A 19,193-nucleotide genomic window follows, 5' to 3' on the forward strand; every position below is an offset into this window, starting at 1 on the left:
ATATTCGTGGGAGGTTATGAAAATCACAATACATAGCATAGGTTTGAATTTTCTGGGTATAATTTTCTATGAAAAAGAATTGAGTCGTTTGAGGTGATATTTGACAATTATGGCTTTGAACATCATAGTATATTTTTCTCTTTGAATATTTTGGGTATATTTTTCCTCTATGGGAGAATTAGGTCGAGTTTGACGAAAGTAATTCAACTACTCGATTATTATTTTTAAAAACAAAACTGGTAATTTACTATTTAAACATAAGTTCTTGCATTAATTTTTGAAAAGATTCTAAACATGTCAGACATGGATCTCGCCACGAGTAATTGCATTTTATCAAATTTTAAAATCAGTAAATGCCTAATTATACACTAAGCTAAGCCAGAGGCAGTTACTCATAAATATATTCTTAATAATTTTGATATTTTCACATAGAGATAATATTTTGTTTTTTCAATCCAACAGAGACAGCTCATATCATTGCGATAGGGTGGCAGTTGAGTCCACGTGGCAAAAATTCCGTGGGATGAAAATTCATGTTCCTTACCTATATCGTTACCTATATATATATATATATTCGTGCCACGTAATCATTTTCCGACAAACTTTTCACATTACCACAGCTTCACCGGTGCAGGATAACCACTTACGTGCCAATTTACCTCCCAGACCTGAGAGGGTACGTGGCGTGAGACTCTTGCTGACTCGATTGCTCATGTATTTAATGATTGCTTCCACATCATCTCTAGCTATCTCTGGCGGTGGTCGAATTAACGGGTTCCCCTCCAGATTTAGCCGCTTCAGTTTGACTAGCGCTCCAAAGAAATCGGGCAGGGTTTTGATCTGATTATAACTCGCCTCTAATTCAACGAGCGAACACAGCCCACAGGTCGAATCCGGCAAGGCGTTCAAGTAGCCAAAATTGCAGCTCACATTAAGAATTTGAAGGCTTACCAGGTTGTCAATGTCTTCAGGCAGACATCTGAGATTGTTCATATGGACATCCAAAACACGCAGGGACATCAGGCATGAGATGGAGGAAGGGAGATAAGAAAGTTTGTTGGAATGAACAGACAGTCTCTGCAGGTTAAACAGTTTGATTCCCAGCATCTGAGGCAGCCGCTGTAGCTTGTTGAAATCGGCAATCAGCTCTTCCAGCGAACTGATAGAGTTAATTTGTAATATATTAGCCGCAAAATCATACAATCCATTAAATTGAACAGAATTAAATCTTCAAACCTAGGGTTCGGATACGATTTTTACCGGCAATCTTGAAAAATTCAGCAAACAAGTTTGTAAAAACATTGAGTAGCTCGAATTAAATATTCTTGAGAATACTGAGGGTTCGAATACAATTTTTACCGGCAATTCGGCGAAGAAGTTTCCAGAAATGTTGAGGATCTTAAGCTTCTGCAGTCGTCCCATGGATTGCGGCAGCGATGTGAGCAGGTTCGAATGGACGTCGAGAGTTCTCAAATTCACCAGACTCGTCACAGATTCGGGCAGACACTACGGCAAGAAATTAATATTGAAAGAAAAATCAGATATACGGCATCAAGAAAGCCTATATAACGATGCAATATTGCTGTATTTACTACCTTCATATTGTTATTAGAAAGGTCAAGTTTAGCGATGGTCGACAACTTCTTTCCCGAGTCTGGCAAGTTAAAAAGTATAAGTCCGTTAAGTTCGTGGAGAAGCTGTTGAAGATCTAGCTTCTTATCTCCCTTAATATCAGCTTCGGATCTTGATATTGCTGAATTTTCAGACTTCTTTATAATGCTGTCGTACATCTGATAGAATTCCTCAAGCTGTATAACGGATCTGTGTGGCGCCTTTTCTTCTTCTGCAAGTCTTTTCGCCTCGGCCTCCATTGCAGCCTGCATTAATTAATCCGTGCAAATTATTTATGCTGCAAATAGGTAAAAATGGTATTCACAAAAGAAAGAATCGAGTCTGATGTAAGCCGACCTTGGCAGCCTCGCAGAGCGAGATATCCATATCGGGGGGATTGGGGAGGGCTGCGATGGTTTTGATCTTCCAACCCAGTTCCGAATCGATGCGAGATACGGCCTTCCTCGCCTCTTTTACAAGATCTTGACGCGGCCGAGTTCCCAGGCTTCCCTCTGCTGCAACTGCAGCCGCAGCCGACGCCATTGTTGTGAAGTTTCAGGCCTTGGCCGCGTCTTCAAACATCCAAAAGGGATACCGCCTGTGTTAGGGAATTGATCAGATTATCCGTTAATTGATGGTGCGGAGTATTTTTCAAACCATCTGCCGAGACACAGTACCATTGAACGTTATTATAATGGATCTCCTACCCATCCAACACCAGACGAAATTCACAGAAAGATCTGCGTGGTGGGAGAGTTGGTAGAGATCCCTCGCGAAAGCAACAACCGCAGATGGGAATAGATATGCGAGAGTCCATCCAGATCGACGACTTGCGAATAACTGCGGTTATCGATTGGACACGTAAGGTTGACATTTTGAGTAATGCATCCCAACCTGTACCTATGAAGCAATGGCAAAATTATTTTCTTATCATGGATTGACTAAGACATTGTAAAACCAAATATTAAAAATAATATTTTTTCTCAACAGTTTTGTCATAGAAAGCCCTATCCCACCTGCCTTTGTTGAATGGGATAATGAATTTATGCTGTGACATTCCATGAGATTTTAACCCCGGACAAGCATGTTGACCAGGACAATTCTAGCCGACTAGAGAGAGGGCATATAAGTCGGAAAAAATTGGAAAAGTTTAAAGAAAGTTTTCATATTTTTAAATTTCAAATAATTAACGTTGTTTTTGATGTATTTAATTTTCAAATAAATTTAAAATAATCAATGCTGCGAGTATAAATCGTAAAATTATTTTTTAGTTTATTTCGATGTGGGATATGTATTTTTAAGGAGAAATGGACATGGATAGTGAAAATGTATAGTAATTTTTTTTTTTAATTTACGGTTACAATTTTTATCTTAAAAAGTTTCATGAATCTCCAAATGTCATGGATAATTTGGAAAGTGTGCATAACTTGGAAACTCTGCTCACAATGAAAGAAGTTTTCTCTTTAGAAGACATTAAGTTTGGGGTTAATTGCCTGGCTAATGGGAAATCTAAGGACGTTGAAGGTTACCAGGCGGAAATCTTAAAAATTGGAGGTCCTGTCCTCATCCCCCACATCCACAAGCTTTTCAAACAAGCAATCAAGAAAGGGTTCCCTAAACCTTGGACTGAGAGCCTCATTATCCCTATTTTTAAAAGTGGGGATACAAATATCCCCTCTAATTATCGGATAATTATGATCAACCATCTCTTAGCCAAGTTATATGGTAGTATTTTGGAAAAGAAGTTAAGCATATGGCTTGAAAGTGAAGGTAAGCGGGCTAAAGGCCAAGCAAGTTTCAGAAAGCATCACTCAATAATAGACCACCTCGTTACACTTAGGATCATTGTGGAGGAATGTTGTAATGATAAATCCAATCTCTTCTGCTGCTTTGTGGACTTTAGAAAGGCTTTCGATACGGTTCCTAGAAACAACCTTTGGAATAGATTAGAAGAGCTAAAGATTCCTTTCGAGTTGAGAGCTGTTGCTATAAGGTTATACGAGAATGTAATTGTCAAGCTAAAGAGCAATGAGGGGTGGTTGAAAGATATTAAGTGCAATATCGGAGTTAAGCAAGGTTTCCCCCTCTCCCTTACCCTATTTGGCATTTACATCGACAAGCTCGAAGGCTATTTAGAGGAAGCAGGATGTGCTGGCACGATCTTAGCAGGGATAGTCATCATCCTTCTTCTCTATGCTGACGATATTGTTCTTCTCGCAAAGTGCCCATATGATCTTGATAAGCAACTCAGGCTTCTTAAGGATTTCTGCTCTACCATGGGTATGACTGTTAACACTCGCAAAACAAAAGTTATGATTATCAAATCCAAGAAGGACACTTACGCTAATTTTATGTATGACAATAATAACTTGGAGGAAGTGTATTCTTACAAGTACCTAGAAATTGATATTCATCACAAGCTCAACTGGAACTATAGCATTGAGAAAAGGATTAATGGGGGGTGGAAAGCTTATTTTGGTCTTGAAAATAATTGTAAAACGGCCAACCTCGTAATGTGGGATAAAAAGAAGTTCCTCTTTGAAACTTTAATCACTTCGTTTATCTTATATGGATGTGAGGTTTGGGGTTGTAGCATCTCTAGAGAATCTTGGAGAAATATTGAGCAAATCCAGAAGTTTTTTATAACATATAACATGAAAATTAAAAGTAATACACCCTATCTTATTCTCCTTATAGAAGTAGGTCTTTCCCCTATCGAGAGCCTAGCTATGATTAGGCTTCTGTTCTACAAGCACAAACTCAATAACATAGGAAATCATAGACTTCCTAAGCTAGCTTTATATTCCAGCCAAAACCACCTAAGGCTCAAACATGGGTGGTATAAAGACACGAGGGCCTGGTTAGACTATTGGGAGATCAATGAGAATGATGCATTGCAAAACATTAATAACATTAAAGATATTGTTACTTCTAAGGTCAAAGAAAAAATGTGGTGTGAGAAAGATTTAACGGCTAAAAGAAAATTAAGTTATTATAAGAAGGTCATCAACCCCACCCTAGAAGATCAAAAGTATCTCTCTATTTTAACCAGCTCAAAGAAGAAAATTAATATAGCAAAGATTAGAACAAATTCTCATGAGCTCCATAGTGAAACATGTCGTTGGGCAGTTCCTAAAACACCATGGATGGAAGGGATCTGCCATCTATGTGAGAATAGGAACATCGAGGATCAAAACCACTTCCTCTTAGAGTGCCCCGTGTACAATCACATTAGATCTCAGTTTCGTAATCTTTGTCACAATACTGACCTTCCTAGCCTTTTACAATGTCAAAATTATAGTGAACTCGGGAGGCTTCTCTTCAAGCTCTTTGAGCATAGGAATAAAATCTTAAATCAAACTAAATAATTTGTTTCTTTATGTTCGATAGACCAAAGTTTGGTCTTAGCGGACATTAACCACCACCACCACCATCATCATCATCATCAATGAAACCTGTAATGCTAAAGTATTTTATGGTATAAAGTATAAAAGTTATTAGTTCGAAATTTTAAAGGGAAAAATTTAATTATATTAAAGTTGGTGTGGTTAGATTTAGCTATACTAAAGACTTACGTGGCTCATGTTAGATATGAGATTTTTAAGATTTAGATGTCTTTAAGTGACCACTAATCAAATAATAAATTAATTATAATAATCATCTTGAAACTCTCATAAACTAACAAACAAAAACACACACATATATAATTAAATTATTTAATTAATCATATATTTAAATATATTAAAAATGATATTTAAATATAAAAATATATTTAATTTTTATATATTTATATTTATTTAAAAGATGCCTTTCTCAAACATGGGAGGTCTTTTTCTTTCCCTAGAAAAGAAGGGAAATCTATGGAGAAAAGGATTTGAACTTGACATTTTGTACCCTAAACAATTGGAAATATGATTTAGTTATTTATAAAAAGATAATTAAAAATAATATTTGTTTTAATTTTCACCACCACCACCATCATCAATGAAACCTGTAATGCTAAAGTATTTTATGGTATAAAGTATAAAAGTTATTAGTTCGAAATTTTAAAGGGAAAAATTTAATTATATTAAAGTTGGTGTGGTTAGATTTAGATATACTAAAGACTTATGTGGCTCATGTTAGATATGAGATTTTTAAGATTTAGATGCCTTTAAGTGACCACTAATCAAATAATAAATTAATTATAATAATCATCTTGAAATTCTCATAAACTAACAAACAAAAACACACATATATATAATTAAATTATTTAATTAATCATATATTTAAATATATTAAAAATGATATTTAAATATAAAAATATATTTAATTTTTATATATTTATATTTATTTAAAAGATGCCTTTCTCAAACATGGAGGTCTTTTTCTTTCCCCAGAAAAGAAGGGAAATCTATGGAGAAAAGGATTTGACCTTGGCATTTTGTACCCTAAACAAGTGGAAATATGATTTATTTATTTGTAAAAAGATAATTAAAAATAATATTTGTTTTTAATTTTGAAGAGTTATATATATATATATATATATATATTAAAAATGTTTTCTATAACATTAAATTTATTTATTTATAAATTTAAAATTTATTTTAAATAACAATAAAACATAAAACATAATTGTCTAAAATTTGTTTCGTCAAATTCAAATCAAAATCTCCAAAATATAGTAAATATACTATCTATATATATATATATATATATATATATATATATATATATATATATATATATATATATATATATATATATATCCTTAATAAATTATTTAAAATTTTAAATAATTTAATTTCACTATATAAAATTTATAATGTAACTAAATAATTAAAAACAATAAAAATAAATTGAGGTTTCTAATATCCAGAAGATTTACCAAACTCTATATTTTTTTAAACAACAAAACCTATAAATCTAAGTATATTTAATTGCTATAATAACACTTTTACAATACTTAATATCTCTTTTACTTTAACTTGCACAAAATCCTAACACCATTTGCACAAAATCCTAATATATCAGTTTTATATTTGCACAAAGTGAATTAGACTTTTTTGGCATATAATTATTCATTGACACTAATATTTTAATATTAAACACTTTATTATTTTATTTTAATATATTTATAGCTTTAAATAATAATATTTATTATGACGGTTTACGATGGGATTTTTTATTGAGAGACTCAAATGTTCGAAAGGGTTAAATTTTAATAACAACTAAAACATAGGCACTGAAACTTTTTTGCACATTACTAGTTTTATTTATATGAGTTCATAAATTTTAAATTGTTCAATATTTTTTCAATTATAATTATTTTTCTTATTAAAATTTGTAATTATTTTTTAATAAATAATATTTTTTATAATAAAATATTATATTATAAGTTCGTTGAGTAGTTTTAGTGGCGATGATTGTGTAAATGAACTATTATGTGTGAGGAAGTTTGTGGTTCAAATTGTGTAAATGAACTATTATGTGTGAGGAAGTTTGTGGTTCAAATCCCCTTCCATCTAAACACCTGTAACATCCCTCGTGAAAAGTTAATGTTGGTAAATAGTAAAAGTAATTATGAACAAAGACTTTGTTTGAAAAAGTATATAACTCTGTTATGAATTTTATGTTAATTAAAAAACAATTGTGTTAGTACTATTTGAGCTGAGCATATGATTAATCATGGTTAGTAACTGTGGAAGCAGTTACAATGAAACCCTAACTACCTTCAGGAGGTAGTTGAGGCCCCAGAGGAAAAGGGGAAAGATTGCCAAGTCTGGTTAGGATCAGATGGCAGAGAAGAAAGAAAATGGTCATGCTATGTCTGGTTAGGATCAGATGGCATAGAAGGAAAGGAATTTTCCTGTGTACGCTACGTCTAGTTAGGACCAGATAGCGATTACTGGCGAGACCAGTGGAATTGCGGTCAGAGGACCTGCAAGTGCTTGGGGGTGGAAGATCAAAGAAGCATTCTTCCTACGGACGGGTGGATTGACAAGCATTACAAATAGGTTTGGCAGATAAGCAGGTATGGCTTACTACTTATACACCTGCCGAAATGTTTCCTGTATTGTACTGTACTGTGAAAATGGGGTTAAGGGGAAAGCCATCTGACTGTTCTCTTTATTTAGTATTATGAAAACAAATATTTAATTCTGTATGAAAGATAGAGAACAGAATCGAATATAGAAACAGAATCGAACATACATTCTAAAGAAAAGAACATTAAAGACTGTATGAAAGACAGCGACATAACTAAGTTGTATGGTATCTTTGAAATAAAATAGAAAACATGAAAAATGGGTCATCGTAACATCAGTAACAACATGCATCGTGTATCAAGAAACGGTACGGTAAAACCCGCTTCTAAATGTAAGAGCGAAAGTACAGAACTAGTAATCTTCGCATTTAGAAGAAGCAAAGAAAATATGCAGGCGCTCTCTGTTAAAAGGACGACAGTAAACCCTTGTATTCTGAAATATAATCATAAATGAGATTAGAGAGCCCCGCGGGTCAAGCAAACTAAAAAAAGAACAAGCTGTGCTATCGTTATAAACAATGGTGAAAAACCTTAAATCCAGGTAACGCAATACCTTAACTTCGGTCAACCGAACCGCAAGAATCTTAGAGATTATTAACGAAATATGACTACGGTATAACCTTTCATATATATATAACTGTGTCACATGAACAGAGAAACAGAATACATTCACTGTTAAACAAAATGAGATAATAAGTGTGAGCGTCGAGGCAGTGGCATGGTAACTATGGTTACATGCAACCTCGGCCTGTATTAACTAGCAACCCTCCGCTTTGGTGAACCCCCTCCGACCGAGCCGCAGCTTATGCTTAGCTGGCCGAGGCACCAAAGCCGGAATAACACAATATACAGATTCATCATTAACTTTGAAAGGAAACCATAACATTATTCTCTGTAAATAAAATGTATATATATATATATATTCCAACATTGAAACTGATAACAAGCCAGTCCGGAGATGGCAATCAACCAGAGAGAAACAGTATGAATAATACTGAACCTACGGAATTACCCGTGTGCCTGTATCATATTTCATCCAATGTCAAACAGAAATCAAAACCCTTACGGCGGAGTCACAGTTTAATAGTAAATAACGGCTGCGTTCAAAGAGAACCAGCACATAGCTAATTAACAGTACAATAGACTAATGAATCATGGTTACAAACAACTCATAATAATATGCCTTATAGCAGAGGAGTTCCGCATAATCAGGGACCCTGAACTTGTACAGAGGAGAGTTCAAAAATATAACGCCCCCAATATTTGATAGAGAAGTGGAAGAAGTTGTTAAGGGGTGGTTGATTAACATTAATAAATACTTCCAAATTTATGAATATGACGATAACTTGATGGTGAGACTAGCCATCTACCAGCTTTAGGGAAAGGCTATGTTGTGGTGGGAGGAGGTTAAGGTTGTTCATGCAATTGATGAGAAGGGGGTGACCTGGGAAGAATTTTAGAAACACTTTAAAGAGAAGTATTTAACTGAGTTATTTTACGATAAAAAGGAAAAAGAATTTCATGACCTATGACTCGGATAACTTTCTATAGATGAGTTTGCAATGAAATTCACATCCTTTTTAAGGTATGTACCTTACATATGGGAGGAGAAGGCCAAGGTTCAACATTTCATGAGCAGTCTACCGGTGTTCATGAAAGAAGGATTGGAATTTGATAACCTAAAAACCATGGATGAGTCCATTCGAAAGACACAAATATTTTATCAACATATGAAGTAGAAGGGAGAAGGAAGTAAGAGTTAAGATAATAAAAAGGTACAGAAAAAATTCCATAACATGAAAAATACAAAAGGTGGAAATTCCATAAATTTACATAAGAATCAACACATTAAACCACCTTGAAGGAATCAATAGAAATTTAAATCACAAGGAGAATTAAAAAAAGTGGAGGCCTCGAGAAAACCAAAATTCAGTTAATAACAGAAACCTCCATTACAATGTTGGGGTTGTGGGGAGCCTCATTATTATAAAAACTGCCCACACCGAACCAGGACAGAACATACTGCTAACATTCAAGGGGCCTCTATGGTTGGTAAGGTGCCGCAGAGCATACCAAAGATTAATTATTCCTTGGATGATCATCAAGCCGAATACCAACCCACTATGATCAAATTTGAAGGTAATATAAATAGTCGTATTGTGTCCATTTTGATAGAACCAAGAGCTAGTTTAAGTTATGTCAGCCCTAAAATCATTGAAATGCATCACCTACAAACCTGTAAATTTAAAAATCCTTGGTTGATGCAGTTGACCACTCGGGAGAAAAGAAGGGTGAAAGCCAAAGTAGATGAATGCCCTATTGAACTAACAGGCCAACTAATTAATGTACATTTGGATGTGTTACCTTTGGGGTCTTATGATTTTTTAATCAGAATGGACTGGTTGGAAAAACATTGGTCATTAGTGATCTAAATATGTAAACTTGAATATTTTTTAACAATTTGCAAGTGAAAATTATATGTTTTTTGGGTAGATGATCCATTTACTAAACGCATAAAATAAGTGAATTTAATCACAATTTACAGCCAAACAGAGGCAAAATAAGCATATCTTAAACACATAACACAAAACATCATAAAAGAGTTCTCCCCTCTCTTGGGCTATATCCCACATTAGGGGAATTTTGAGGTCTAAAATGGCTCTCCTAAGGAAATTATAAAATAATTGTGGAAATAATAAAATTCGATTAGATTATATCATCAAATTTTAGAGGGAATTTTTTTTTTCCAACTCATATTTTCAACTTATCTCCCTATGGGTTTAGTCAAATTTCAAGCGATAACACTTGTTGGATGAAAAATTCAATTCCTCATCCAAGAAGTACCCATGCTCCATACTTTTGATGGACCCAGCTACACAAAAAATGAGAAATACATGAAAAACGTGATTGCAATCATGTTTTTTCATGTATTTCTCATTTTCCATGTAGCAAGGTCCATCGAAAGTATGCAACATGGGTATTCCTTGGATGAGGAATTAAATTTTGCATGCAACAAGTATTCCTGATCGAAATTTGAGTAAAACCTTAGGGAGAAAAGTTGAAAATACGAGTTGAAAAAGTAGTTTTATTATTTTATTATTTTTTAATCATTTTAATTTTTTACTCCAGAAATGGTGAACCATCCCCCATGGTTGACATCATCATTTTGAATATTATTGGTTGTTATAAAGTTTATTTTGGTTGTACATTTTTCTTAGGAGACCCATTTTAGACCTTAAAATTCCCCTGGTCGTCCACCTTCCAATGTCTCTTTCATTAAGTGTTCAAAAGTCTATTTACATGCTTTTACATAGTTAAAAATACAAAATTTATGTCTCCAATGGATTTATCACTATCACAAACCCCCATGTTGGTTATTTTTTCACCTCTTGGCCAAAATTTGATTAAGTTATGCATGTTACAAGTTTTTCCCATATTCTCAAGCTAATCATCCTCCAATTTTGCCTAAGCCTCGCTTGAGCGCCCCAAACCTAGAACCGATGTGCAACTTTGGCCTATAGTTCCACCCAACAAGTGAAATTGTAGGACGATTATTCTGCCCACTAAGCCCCTTATCTGGAAAATTTCAGTCTTATTGGTGCATGCGACTACATTAGGGGTTGAGATTCTAGGGCCTAACTCTAAGCCTTTTTGGTTTGTCGCGCCCTTGTTGATATGGGGTTTCAGTGATCTAGGATTTCCCCCCTTATCCACATGCTCTTGGTTTTATTGCTGTCATCTAACCTTGGGTTGGCCCCCTTGGGCTAGCCCCCTCCTCATTTTCATTCGCCTGGTGCTATGGGGTGCCATGTGACCCCGGGATCGGCCCCTTTCCTCCATTCCTCTTGTGATATTGCACTGGCTCTATCGGTGTTATGACTTGGGTGTGGTGGCTGTGGGCTGAGCTAAGACCTAGCCCTTGGTCCCTCTGCCTGTAGTCCTGTGGGCGATGGGGTGGCCAGGGGTTAGGGCTTAGCCTGACCTCCATCCCCAACTGCGTTATATGGAAACTTTATATTGCATATAAAAACCATTATACTCAAGCAACAACATAGGCATGCCGATGGAGGGCTTGGCTGGAAGATTGTTGGTCTCGTGTTCGAACCTCGTGGTGGCAGTTCGGCCTCAAACCATAATTTTACACCAATCTTGGGAGGCCACATGGTGGCCACCCATTGGCCCACGTTGCCTCTCCTAATTAGACCACCTCAATGGCCATTCAACCAATGGAATTACACCAACCACCAATGAATCCAAATTTGACACTTTTCACCATACCATTGGCCGATAGGAAGTCTAGTCATCATGTATGATGATTTCTGAGTCCACATATGAACTGCTGAGTGGGAATCCTTACATCAACATTTTAAATTTTTTAGCTTTTTTCCAAATCGATCAAAACGCGATATCGAGAGCATCTGACGTCGGTTTTGAGTGAAATGAGTTGTGTTGGATGCAGGGTGATGAGATATTTTCTTTGGTGCTAGTTTCTAGCTAATCCGAGCACTTTGAATTTTGAGCGTTAAACTAATCCACTAGATCATTCCTCCCTATTGGAAGATTTTGGACCTCCAAATGCCCTTTATAAGTCAACAAATAGATGAGCGTACAACTCCCTCACCCTTCTAGTCTTAATCCACTTAACTTTTCTTGAATTTATCGCTTTGATATTTTCATGAAAGTACATCACTTTCCCTAAATTTGAAGCCTTGGAATTGCTATCAAAGATGAACCTCTGCTACAATTTTCCAAGATATGCATAATAGAAAACTGCCTTTGAAGGAATATGCACATTCCCTCCTTGGTCTTCAATCAATGGAAACTTAAATAATTTGAAGTTCCTTTCACCTTGAACATTGTCATCATGATGATGCTTACCATGTCTAGCCTTGCACTTGGCTCGACTCTTTACCAAATGTGATCACCATCGCCATGTACCATCCTTCTTCAAAGCCAAAACAATATGAAACCCACAAGAACATGTTTTGGGACCAATTTCCTCTTTGTCAAATAGCATTTGCATTTTCTTTTTGACCTCTGCATGCTTTAACACTGGCATCTTGCTCACACCAATGTTCAACAATGAAGAATCCTACTGCAATTGCATTTCATTTTGTTTACTTCTTTTAAGAGGAAACTTGTTAGAATCCTAAACTTCTTATGACATGAATTAGAAACCTAAATAAAATCAAATTTCAAACTTGATTCATATCCTTGAAACACTTTTGGTTCCTTGACATCTTTGTGCTTAAACATTAACAATGCAAAATTCTGACTAGCATTAACAATTCTCTTCATTTGTCCAGCATTCGTAAGAGATGAATTCGATTTCTTGTTATGCGCTCTAACAATGTACTCAATCCCATTCTTGAAAAAATGATATTTTTTCTCATGGTGATGAAAAATATCTCTCCTATCATAAATATATGGATTTCCCAAAACAATACCATATATATCAAGCAGAACTACATCAAGTTCAACCTCATCAAGAAAGTTTGGAGTGATTGAAAATCTAAGTATGCATTTCTTTGTCTCTTGAAATTTTTCATTCTCACATACCCAACCTAAAGGATGAGGAATTGTTTCTAAATTCAACTTCTTGACAATGTCTTCTGAGACCAGAGTTTCTAATGAACCACTATCAAACAATGTATCTATCTTGGTATGTTTTGAAATGACTCTAATGTGGAAATGATCTATTCTTTCCTTTCCATGTTGAGTATCATTGAGACAATTTGAAGAACTAGTACTTTCAATGTTCTTACCTTTCAAACCCATAGCTATGGCCTTTGTTTCATCCCCAGAATCAGAACCTAAATCTTGTTGTGTAGTTGTAGCAATCTTGTCTTTCTCCTTCTTATTAAACTTTTTGGGTCTCATTTCAGGATGAAGTTTCCAAGAGTGGTCTTCATCATGGCCTTATTTAGAAGAGTTTTTACATGTGATATTTTCTCCTTCTTTCTTAACCGCAACATTCCTTTTATCTTTTCCTTTAAATTTCTCTTTTCCTTTTTCTCCATACTTGAATGACCTCTCACTAATTTCTTCAGAAATATTTCCCCCCCTTGCCTCTAAATGAGTTTCCTGTACACAAACTTCATCTAGTTTTGTAGGTTTAAACGTGAGAATGGTATGTCTCAAGTAACTATGAAATCCTCCAATGTATTTGAGGAAAGTATGACAAATCTATACCCAAAATGAAAGCTCTTTTCCTAAATTCTTGAATATATAAGATTACACATTTTTCCCCTTAGCTTGCCTAAAGTTTTTTCAATCCATAATAGCTTTCTACATGTATGCTAGTGGATAAATTTGTCTTCTTATTACAAAAACAAAATCATTCCAAGCGGATAAAACCTTACCATGTTTCTTCATGTCCTCTTGAGTTTTTGCTACCCACCAAATAATTGTTGCACCTTCCAATCTAAGAGAAGCAAGCTGAATCTTGGTTTCATCATATTTGATTCTTTGTATCCTGCAATACACATTAATCCGACAAATCCAATTATCTAATTTCTCAGGTTCTACCTCTCCATTGTACATAGACAATTCAAATTTAATATCAAGCTTTAGCAAAGGAGTTTTACCATGTCCTTTTGGACAATTTAGAGGTGTTTGTTGTTGTGAAAGGGTAGAAGAAGTAGAAAATGAGGATGAGGATGACAGAGGTGAAGGTGGTGGTTTTATCACCATTCCATTCCATTTTGGAGGCTTGTATCCTTTTCCTCCATCTCATTTTGGAGGTTTTTAGCTCTCTCCATACAACCTCGAATTTTTCTCTTCATAAAGAACCTTTACAATTTCAGACATCTCAAAGAATTATTTTCTAAAAGTTCTTTCATCTTCAAACATCCGTTCATGACCTTCTTCATGAACCATGACTATTGAAGCATTAGGTGTGTTTTTTCTCCTTGAAACAATTTGAGATCTTGGCTCGATAAGTTATCCTTCTCCTCTTTTAAGCTTCAACCTTGTAAGCATAAAAAGACACTTGCAAACGAATCAAACCTTCACAATAACTTGTTGCTCTGATACCAAAATTATCTGAATATGTAAACTTGAAGATTTTTTAACAATTTGCTAGTGAAAATTATAACTGTTTTGCATGGAAAATTTTAGGGGCTAATATTCATAAGTGGGCTAATTTTGCATGGTTTTCCAAAAAAAATATTAGCCAATTTCCATTTTTTTCTAAAAATGATTAGCCCAAATTTTATAGTATAAAATTATTTTACTTTAAACTTTGTCTTTTTTTAATTAAAGAGTTAAAAAAAATCTCACACAAACACATGTGTCTACAAAAAGCAATTGAATTATTACTTCACCAACTTCGAAAAATAATAAAAATATAGTTTTACATAAAAAATAAATTTTTAATATGAAAAACTTAGCTCTCTCTCTCTCTCTCTATATATATATATATATATCTATCTATCTATATATATATATATATATATATATATATATATATATATATATATATATATATATTAAAAATTACACATTTTAGACTAATTTATGCTACACGAACACACACATACCTCTTAAGATGTACAAAATTTTGCAATGACAAGTATTTCATTTAATGGAAAATTGAGAGATTATATGACACTAAAATGTTTTGAAAAAATATCATTATGACAACAACATAATTCTCCACATATTGTTTTTTAACTCCGAATCAAATTCACAATTCTTATATGAATTTTCATGGCTTCAACTCGATAAAAGAGGAAAATTTTGAAATTTCATTGCCACATTTGGCCCAAAAGTGTAACCTATCTTCATGCATTCACCCTTTCACAGTTTGGGTGGCCTTTGTATCCACATAAATTGCACTTCAAAGTGAATTTGATTCCTACGTTGTTGTTGGGGTCATGCATCCCTATTGTTTTGAGTTTACCAGTGGATTCTAATTTTATTCAGACATAACAAAAAAAGGAGGGACATTTCTAGATTTTCATAAGAAACATGGGGGTCGGGGGGGGGGACTTTTATTATGTGGGAATAAAAACACAAATATAAATCTCTCTATTATGAATACCATTGAGGGTAAATTGGAATCCCTAGAAAACTACAATGTTTGCAATATTCATGGAACATTATCTCTGCTTTCAACCTCCTCAATGAGCACATATATCAAGGAACTCAACAAGTATTTTAAACTCTAGGCTTCATGAGGTTGCACCTAGGGAAATGACAATGAATGGAAGAGACGATATTATGTTTCCTTCAAAGAGGTTGTATAAGGAAATACCTTTGCAATTCCTTGGACTGATAAGGCCCTTGCAGATATATGTCAAAATATTCCAGGGCCCTATATCATGGATAAAATGGATCATGCTCCATGGATGGAGGTAAATAACTCCTATGTCTCTTCCCTATTTTTATCAGTTATGCAAAAATCCATTATGTGTATATTTAAGGGCTTCTGGCCAAAGCCGGAAGCATTATTTCAGTGCGTGTTCACTTCATGAACACCTAATTGCTACATCTACCTATGTTATAAAGGATTATTTATAGTCCAATTTGACACTAAAAAAGAAATGGATTTTGTTCTTAATGAAGGGCCATGGTTTTGGGATAGAGCAGGCCTATCTATTACTACATGGTTCCCTGATTTTGATGCAACAACGATGGTGGTCACTTCTATTCCAGTTTGGTTTTGGATTCCAAACATCCCACTACCATTCTGGCATTACAAAGTTCTTGAAGGCATTGGTAACAAATTGGGAAAATAAAAATAAAAAAAATGATTTGGAAAGAACAGATAAAGGAAAATTCACCTTTGCAAGGATTTGTGTGGAGGTAGACCTTAGCAAAGGGTTTCCAAATCACATAATATTGAAACATAATAATTTTTAGTGGTCCCAAATTCTAGATTATGAGAACACAACTTTTCGATATTGTATGTTTTCAGAGAGGTCACCTTCAAAACTCATGTCCACAGACTAAGAAGACCACAATAAAGAAAAAGGAGGTAGAGAAATAGAACAAAAGGATGGAAGTTTTGAGACCCCTCATTCGGAAAATGAAGAAGAGGAAATCAAAGCGATACAACTCAACCAAACCAAAGATAAAATGGACGGAGATGTTGAGGCACAAGTGGTGCTCGTCTCTCCCATTATGAAGGACCCTGAATTAGAAAACCATCAGCCTTCGGATAGGAATGGTGGCACAAAAAATTCTCATGTTTCTAAAAAATAAATCAAATAAAGATACTCCTAGCTAGAGGAGGGTCGAGAATTGGCATTGGCATTGGTTATGGTGGAACCAAATCTTTATGGTTGGAAAAAGGTGCAAGAAAGGAAGGGCAAAAAAGAAAAAATCAACACTATTTGTCACCTCTAATTTTCTTTTCTTTGTTGTTGTTTTATTTTCTGGGACTATGCTCTATGGTTCTTTTCCATTAAAGAACCATTATTTTCTAATTTCCATTCCTTTATATTATCTTACATGCATTTATCTATGGATATTTCTGCATAGACATTATGTGTGTCTAAAAAGTAATTTTTATCTTTCTCTTAAAAAAAACTGAAGGTTTTTTCTCTGAAAAAAGTTAATAATCTAAAATTATACTTTAAAACAAAACTACAACCATATTTTAATAATAATTTAAAAAATTAAAAATTATTTTCTATATAATATTCTTTCACATTTCTTATGAAATCATCATTCATTACAATTATAAAGCAAGTGCTATAGGGAAACTTAGTCCCTATCATTTAAGTTAGAAATTATGCTTTTAGAAAAATTTCAAATTGATATTTGAAGTGGAAAAATTAATTGCCTCCTTCGAACATGCATAAGTTTTGGGGGTAGTAACCACTAGTACATACATATTTACATTTTTCGACCTACTTATTAAAGTGTTGATGAACACATAAATAATGGTGGAAAATGACTCCTATTATGTATATTTTACTTGGAGATAATGTTTCCATTAATGCAGTATGCTAAGTTTAGAGTTGGTTTGGGATTTTGTTAAGAGAATATCTCAACCCATATCCATGTTTGGAATTGGATCTGATACCAACTATATAAATGTGTTGTAATTGAGTGCAAATGTAGGAAGTAAAAAATATATATTCTTTGTGTGTAATTGATGTACTATGTCTATGACTCGTATTTCTAAATTGGTATTAGAGCTCATATGAGCCTGAATCCCTCATGGGAGGGTTCATGAGAGTGGAAGAAATATGGGGATTAAATTCCTATTCTATACATAGATTAGATAGTGTGTGAGTGCTTATTATCTGATTATTGTAGTGTTGAATTTGACGTTGTTTTTGTGTGTCTTATTGGGCGTGATTGGAAGGAGAAGCCATTGTCTGAGAATTAAGCATGGAACCTTCATACTTGATATTGTGACCTCCATTGCAGTTTCAAGCTTCAAGTGCCCGGTTGGAGATCTGCATCAAAGTGTTGCATCAAATATGGAATCAAGGGTTAGTCAAACGAATATAAAGTGTTGAGAAGTGTAGCAAGAAAGACTCAACTTGACTTTGCATTGGTCAAATTGAGAAAATTTGAATTTCCACATAAGAAGAAAACTTGGAGGAAGTTAATTGAGGTGACATGGCTCTTGTCACACAGTTAGCTCAATAAATTCGTGTTATAGGGCTTAGAGTTTACTTAAGCATGTGTGATTGCTAATTTGTAGCAATCCAGTTTAGTTAGTTCTAGTTATATTTAGTTAAACTAATTCGAATTGTTGATAGAACTAGTGGAAGACCTGTTGTGCAATGGGACAACATTTTAACTAAGAGATCATCTAGTTAATTGATCAATCAACCAAAAATAGATCATGCATGCAAGGAATTCAAATTTCTCAAGCTGTGGTGGAGATTCCAATGCAGTGTACAATTAATTATATACTATATTGAGTGTACACTTTAGAGTATGAGGTGATCAATCCTTGGGAATTACACAAGAAAATGAGGGAAAATCTTATCTTTTAGGAGCCTATTTACTCATGAATTGCGCAAGGAAATAGGAGCAAGTGTAGGCAATGCGAGTGCAAGTAGCGTGAGTGCAGGCAAAGTGAGAACAAGTTTACTATTGCAGTTTGTCCTTAGAGCTAGAGTTTGCAATTGTAATTGTTTCTCAATTCAATTGATTAATGCAAACATGCTTAAGGGGTTTTTAGCAGTTGCTTTCCCCTAGAAACTTATTTGTACCTATGTATTTGATGATGCATGTTTGTGCATGTTGTTCTAAATTGTGAATTAATGTCTGCAAAGAAGTAGACTAGGTTTGTGTCTTATGATTTTGATTAAAACTTCATTTGCAATTCTATCACCATATTTCTACATGGTATCAGAACTCTCAAATCACATTAGGACCAATATTTCGAATTTGTCACTCAAGAATTTCGAATTTGCAACATTTTGGAGTAGCCAGAATCTTGACAGGTGGTCAGTCCTTGAAGTCCTCATGTACAGTGATCATTGAAGAACTAATAAGTTATTATGAGGCATAGTTATGGAGCCCTAGTTCAGGGTAGATCCAGAAGACCCTATGTGCATACTTCTTAATGGAGCTAGAAGATTGCTAG

At 34.4% G+C, this 19,193-nt stretch overlaps 2 protein-coding genes across 2 annotated transcripts in view; both read right to left on the minus strand.

The window, feature by feature from the left end:
* Positions 1–387: 387 nt before the first annotated feature.
* LOC149241251 (uncharacterized) overlaps positions 388–19,193 on the minus strand; it is a 33,331-nt gene continuing 14,525 nt past the window's right edge. The window contains exon 4 of the mRNA XM_089367479.1: positions 388–1,159. Coding sequence (XP_089223605.1) covers positions 607–1,159 — 553 coding nt within the window. The 3' untranslated portion in view covers positions 388–606. The remainder of the gene's footprint in view (positions 1,160–19,193) is intronic.
* Positions 1,223–2,428, minus strand: LOC149241252 (uncharacterized). The gene is made up of 4 exons (XM_089461027.1): positions 1,969–2,428; positions 1,596–1,877; positions 1,360–1,506; positions 1,223–1,267 (listed from the first exon to the last, which is right to left on the minus strand). Exons 1-4 carry the CDS (start codon positions 2,152–2,154, stop codon positions 1,223–1,225), a joined length of 660 nt encoding a protein of 219 aa, XP_089317153.1. The 5' UTR covers positions 2,155–2,428.

Source organism: Pinus tabuliformis, chromosome 8 (genome assembly GCF_031772625.1).
Source record: "Pinus tabuliformis cultivar Carrire ecotype Pingquan chromosome 8, CPIR1, whole genome shotgun sequence".
Taxonomy (NCBI): domain Eukaryota; kingdom Viridiplantae; phylum Streptophyta; class Pinopsida; order Pinales; family Pinaceae; genus Pinus; species Pinus tabuliformis.